This window comes from Mandrillus leucophaeus, unplaced genomic scaffold, assembly GCF_000951045.1.
Source record: "Mandrillus leucophaeus isolate KB7577 unplaced genomic scaffold, Mleu.le_1.0 Scaffold600, whole genome shotgun sequence".
Taxonomy (NCBI): domain Eukaryota; kingdom Metazoa; phylum Chordata; class Mammalia; order Primates; family Cercopithecidae; genus Mandrillus; species Mandrillus leucophaeus.
The window spans coordinates 179,150-186,019 of NW_012106476.1; the positions used below are offsets into that span (position 1 = coordinate 179,150).

Genomic DNA, 6,870 nt, shown 5'->3' on the forward strand with positions numbered 1-6,870 from the left:
ATTCTATAACTTAAAATTTTTTTCTATATGCATTACAGTGTCTGAGAAGGGTTATATGGTACTTGATTTATTTCATAGAACGTTATATTTAAGAAAAGTTATTCATTTTCCTCAGTAAAAGCCTCTTTTGTGGTAGACTAACATGCACTTGACTGCAGAAATATACTTTTAATTTATTCTCAAGAGTTGCTCTCAAATACTATAAGATTAATAATATAAGATGAATTAATATAAGATTAATACTATAAGATTAAATACTGTAAGATTACTAATTTTACAGTTGTGGATCCTGACTAGCATCTGTGGGAACTAATAATGTACTGACTTCAGTCTTTGGTCTGTCCTGTTAAAATTTTATATGTAATCTTAATAAAAATCAGATGGTCTTAAATGCAAGTGAAGATTTCATTCAACAGACAGATTTGACAAGATGTCATGTAATGTTAATTCTATGTTATTAAGATTCTGACCGAAAATTGTAGGATGTGACAGCTGGAAGGGACCTTAGAGAGCTTCTCATCTAAACTCATTATCTTAAAAGATATCCAGAGAGGCAGAGTGACTTGTCCAAATTTATGCAGTGAATTGATGGAGGCAAGGCTGAAAGCCAGATCTCTTCACACTTTTTCTAGTATTCTTCCATTGCTATGCAATTGTTCTTTATGAAACTTCTTGAATGGAGATGAGGAATGGATTAGAATTAACTTAGGGCATTGGTGAATGGAGAAGAGGAATGGATTAAAATTAACTTAGGGCATTTGGTATGAGTTTGGTTGATGAGATAAAACGAAGACAAGGATGAGGTAAATAAATTATGGTACCATTGGGATGAAGAGAGTGACTAGGCCCAAGCATGGTGGCTCATGCCTGTAATCCCAACACTTCAGGAGGGTGAGGCAGGAGGATCACTTGAGTCCAGGGATTCAAAACCAGCCTGGGCAGCATAGTGAAACCCCTGTATCTACAAAATAATTTAAAATAGTCAAGTGTGGTGGTGTGAGCCTGTAGTCCTAGCTATTCAGAAAACCAAGGTAGGAGGATTGCTTGAGTCCGGGAGTTCAAGGTTACAAACTGTGATCACACCGCTGCACTCCAACCTGGGCTACAGAGGAAGACCCTGCCTCTGAAAAAAAAAAAAAGAATGGTTATTTTATTTTTTATTTCACATTAATGTTTCTAAACAAGTGATTAAGAAGTTTAGCATAGCCATATGATCAAATATAAAGGACATATAAATTATTCAATGTTACAACTACCAAATGCTGAGCTCTTGGGAGATGAAGACAAGTTCCATCCTTAATGGGAATAAGTATAATCCAACCTTTAAAGGAATGGAATGTGAAAATTAACACATAATTATAAATCAGCAACATAATCATAAACATAAAAAACTGTGCTTGTTTTCGCTTATAATTTTATATCAATCCTAGATTGACGTTATCATGAGAAGTGTCTTAGTCTGCATGAAGATTCCTAACCTAATCAGTAATAATAGCTGTTGTTATTTATCATTCAATATGTGGCAGGCAATCTGGTACCATATACAACATCACGTTTATTTTAATTTTTAAAATGAAAAAGCCATGACATAGAAAACTTATTGAACCTGTTCAAAGTTACAGTTTAAGATTGTAAATATTGGCTTAGAATCCTGGCATTCTCACTCTAGAATTCTTATGTTTAATTGCATCCTCATACCAAATGTTGATATTCCACCCTCTGGTGGTGAGGAGGTGCCACTGCAGCTGCAATCATTCCGGGAGAATGATTTCAAGTCCAGGAGAGACTAGGAAATTGTTCAACCCTTAGTAGCAAGAGTATCCAGTTATTATATGCAATTAGGTAACCAGTTCTATCTATTTCTCAAGAATACCAGCAGATAAACTACATAATCATACATTTTCAAATGCTTACAAAGCTAATACTTAGCTTTAAGTAGGCTGCATGTAAACAATTCCTACGTCATCCCATAGTAATAAACCAGGTAACTCCCTCTATAAATCCAGCAACAACCAAAATCTGTGTTTACTCATTGGATCAAAATTATATACTGAAAAACTTATTAATTTGGCACTCACTTAAATAAAATGTGTGAATGCCTCATTCCAAAGAGAAAATAACTCATGGAGTGACCTTATTCACAAATGACAGACTTAACATCACCATATGAAATTTGAAGGGACTGCCCAAGTACTCACTAACTGACTGCATATTGTGAAATTAATAAGAAGGCTGCTGGCTGGAGACAGTTCTGTAAATTCCAGCCTATAGGATGTCCTGCCTATGCCTACACAATTTGGCAAGAGGACTCTGTGTTGGCATTGAAAACATTGAAAACTGCTTCCCATTTTCATGGTAATGAAATGGCTGGGCCACCTACACGGCTGGGCACAGTGGCTCATGCCTGTAATCCCAGAACATTTGGAGGCCAAGGCAGGTGGATCACCTGAGGTCAGGAGTTCAAGATGAGCCTGGCCAGCATGGTGAAACCCCGTCTCTACTAAAAATACAAAAATTAGCCAGGCATGGTGGCGCACACCTGTAATCCCAGCTATTTGGGAGGCTGAGGCAGGAGAATGGCTTGAGCCCGGAAGGTGGAGTTTGCAGTGAGCCAAGATCAACGCCACTGTACTCCAGCCTGGATGACAGAGCAAGACTCTGTCTCAAACAATAATAAATAAATAACCTACAAATAAACATGATTTTGAAATAATTGAATAAGTTTGTGCCATGCTAATAAGTAGCTTTCTTAATGATTTTGTTCTTATTAAACAAAGGGGTAGCCAAAAGATAGACATAGTTTTTAATTTTTTTTCCTTTGAGTTCAATACTCTTGCCAATTCTTAGAAATCTTGGATATGCCAAAATTTCAAAACTATATTTCTTCAGACATTTAGTTATAATTTGAATCAATTTTTATTTAGCACCTTCTATTTATGAATTTTTGAAGATAGATACATTTATGGAGGTCTCGTGATATGGCAACAAGACACCAGGCACAGTGTTGTGAGTATGGAAGTGAGGAAGATACACATGCTTCTCCTCTTCATGGAATTCACAATTAGTGGCAAAGGTACAAAAGAGAAATAAATAAAATCATCATAAGTTAAGATGAGTTTTAAAAAGGAAAAAAATATTAGACCCTGATAATGGAATTTTTTCATATAGGATGATAGAGAGACATTCAAAGAAGTAACTCTTAAGACACAAAAGATGAGAACTATAGACAGAATGGGAGAAAGCAATGGAGGGGTGAAACAGACAGGCAGCTGCGTGTGCAAAGTACAGAGGCAAGGAAAGGTTTAGTGTGCCAAGGAGCTGCATAAGGCCTGTGAGGATGAAGCATGTTGGGCAGAGCCACATGACAAGAGTTACTCTTAGAAAAATAGGGTCGGGTGTGGTGGCTCACGCCTGTAATCCCAGCACTTTGGGAGGCAGAGATGGGAAGATCACCTGAGGTCAGGAGTTCGAGACCAGCCTGGCCAACATGTTGAAACCCTGTCTCTATTAAAAATACAAAAATTAGCTGGGCGTGGTGGTTGGCGCCTCTAATCGCAGCTACTCGGGAGACTGAGGCAGGAGAATTGCTTGAACCAGGGAGGCAGAGGTTGCAGTGACCCGAGACCATGCCATTGCACTTCAGCCTAGGCAACAAGAGCAAAACTCCGTCAAAAAATAAAAAATAAAAGAAGAAGAAGAAGAAAGAAAAATAGGCTAATGGCTACGTCTTATAAGATGTTGTAGGGAAGGCTAAAGGAAAAAGATCTTATTCTAAGGACAATGAGAATCCATTTGGTATCTTTAAGCAAGAAAGTCACAAGCTATAATGAAGCCTCCGTGCAATAATGAAGCCTCTGTGCAATAATAAATACAAATATGTGTAAGAATTAAATGGGTGGCTGTAGGGTTCATGTGGAGGGCACAGTGAGGTATTTAAACATACAAGTGTGGTTATTCAAAATTATGAATGACTTGCATGTGTTACAAAGGTATTGTATACAAGATGAGTGTGCAGCCTATAAAGCTGAAAGTATTCAGATGTGCCCCTTTATATTTATAATATCCTCAGTCTTTGACATATCAAGGAAGTGTTTGCATAAGAATTACTGAGAATTGCTGAATGTTCTTGGGCTTCTTCAGACCTTGGAAAGGGAGTCTAGATAGTGCACTAAGACTATACTTCCATTTTATTGTCATTAGCTGAGCCAAGTATATTATAGAATGTGTTACAGAAATTGTGCTGGTCCGTTCTGTGCCGTGAGTATGAAACTATGCTAAGAACGATGTCCTAATGCAATAAACAAAGGAGCTGCTCATCTGTCTGCAGTCAATAAAAAAAACACAGAATAGAGAAAGATGAAAAACACATCTGAAGAAGGTTTGTTATAAAGGAAAGTAATCAACCTTTGAGAAGCACAAACACAAGTAAACAAACCACTTTGTCAAGTATAGAAAAAAGGAATTAAATCTATTAGTAATTCCGAAAAGGAAGTAATAACTCCTAAATGGGAAGATGGGGAAAGACTTCAGGAAAAGGAAGCATTTAAACTTGGCTTTCAAGGAGATGAGGGAAATGAAATGTTAGGCAAAAGACAGGTGTTCCTTGGGCAATGGCCACGTTCAGTACTTCGCATGAACAGTGAGAAGGAATCTGATCACAAAGTCCTCTCACATCCTGGTCCACTGGAGAGAACAGTATCTGAGTGGAATGAGATGGGGCTCAACTGGATCCAATTCTAACTTTAAATGTCTTGAACATCAAATTACCACATTCTGTTACATTGGCAGCTCTCAAAACCAGTGCTAAATGTTAATCAGTATTCAATTGGCCACTGCTTTATGCATTTCTTGTTGTCCACTTACCAATGTGCAGAGTCATGGTGGCAAAAAAAAAAAAAAAAAAAAAAATGTTAGCTTGGGTGAACAGGTTTAGACTCTTATTTGACCAACCCCACCTTGAATGAGTCATCTTTGGAGCTAACATAAAAGCCATTTTGAAGATTCAAAATGGACTTACATCTTTGTTAATAAGACATCATCTTCATATATAACCAAAGTGCTAATGAGATATTATCCTTCAAATTAGTTTAAGCAAGGAGTTGCAAAGAAGTCTTGAGAAGAAGCCAACACCCAGGTTTCTGAGTATATAATCGCTCCACCAAAGAATTTAATTTTCAAACTCAGCATGTTGAGTCCTTATGACCATCTTTAATTAAGGATTTTAGCAATATGCCTCATAGCCACTGCCATTCACTCAGGAGCTTCCACAGTGCCCCACCACTCTCTGCCATCACACATGGCACTAATCCTATAAGCTTTGAAGATGGATTGTGTTTGCCCAGCAGCTTCCATAGCAGAACCTGGCTCCTGGACAACTTTCAAGAAACCTGCAATGAAACCACCAGCTGCCAAATGACCATTTGTGAACAGGACTTATTCACAGACGATAGCTGTGTGCAAAGTACCTGCCTCCCCGGAGTTGTCCAAACAACTTACTCCAATTCCAGGCCCTGCGAAAGGACAGCGTGCCAATCAGAAAGTTCTTCAGCAGGGCTGGCTTATGTTTCTCAGCCTTGCCAATCAGAAAGCACTCAGCAGATGGGTTTCATAGCCCAGAGCTGCCATCCTGCAAGCCTCAAGGGAAACAATTGCCCACCCAAGACTTCTGAGTCTAAAAATTGCCAAACTCTGGAATGTGCCTCTAGCCAATGTCAGTCTGAGAACCCTGAATCCAGTTCCTGTAGACCTCTGGTCAATGTAACACCTGAGCCACAACTCCTGGAATCTTCTTCCAGCACTTATGAACCAACTTGCTGTGTTACTGGTGGTTTTCAATTGCCTAGTAAGTGAAGATCTGTAGGGGAGATAGCATATATTCTCATTTGGATAAATTTAGTTTTGAGATACTTAAATATTTTGTATTTCTTTAAATACAAAATGTTGTATGTGTGTTTGTTAGTAAATGAACATGTCTTATTTTACTACTGTCTCCAAAGATAAGATTTTTTTTCTTGCTGTTCTTTTGGGTATGCCTAGTGGTAATCTGGAGTTGGAAAGCATGCTAACTATTTTAGAGCAGTAGGATATGATTTGTTATTAGGCAATAAGATTTGTAGCCAGGAAATAACATGAATACTTAAAGGTAACTTCACACTTTGACTGTGAGTTGCTTTCTTTGGAAATACTTAGCATTGGATCTGGCTTATTAAGTAATGTGCTACTAGTCTCAGAAATTCATAAAATATTAGAATTAAAACAAACGCAAAAGCCTACCTAGTCCTATGAAGTATGATAAGTTCAACTCTATCAGAGGTTGACCAAGTAGTTAATAACATCAGAACCACAACTAAAATCCAGATGTATTCACTGGCCATCTGTTATTTTAGCCATTGAATCATGACATTCTTAAATTAACTATAGGATTAAGTCTATTGCTTGAATAGTGCAAGGTAATTTTGAATTTCACCTCCATGGACTTTATAACGACATAGCAACTAGAAAGCTTTATATAGAATGAACTGAAGTTTAGCATCTTCATTTTGTTCCCGCTGGGTTTTTTTTTTCCCCCCGATTTCATTATTTCTTAAGTATTTTTTGAGTTTGGAAAATATTCTTTGTGTTAAATAAATTTGCTTTGTTTGGAAGCAAAATTTGGACTTGTCACACCATTATTTTTATTCAGTCCTTTTGTGGGTGTTATGTTACAGGGTTTTTGTTTCTTTGTTTGTTACCTAATGAAAAGAGTATAAATATTTAGGAGAAAAGAGAACATATCCTCTTGTTATAATTTTTATAGTGTGAACCAGAAAGGGGTAACTCATGGCGGTGGTCAACAGAAGATGGAAAATATACTCGTATGAATATCATAAG

The 6,870-nt window shown here is 37.4% G+C and overlaps 1 protein-coding gene across 1 annotated transcript; it reads left to right on the forward strand.

The window, feature by feature from the left end:
• Positions 1-5,206: 5,206 nt before the first annotated feature.
• LOC105553660 (keratin-associated protein 27-1) lies at positions 5,207-5,876 on the forward strand. The gene has a single exon (XM_011999782.1). The coding sequence runs from the start codon at positions 5,230-5,232 to the stop codon at positions 5,848-5,850; it is 621 nt and encodes a 206-aa protein (XP_011855172.1). The 5' UTR covers positions 5,207-5,229; the 3' UTR covers positions 5,851-5,876.
• The last annotated feature ends 994 nt before the right edge of the window (positions 5,877-6,870 follow it).

Coding starts and splice junctions, on each gene's coding strand:
- LOC105553660 (XM_011999782.1), top strand. CDS start 5,230: ATGCCTCATAGCCACTGCCATTCACTCAGGAGCTTCCACAGTGCCCCA.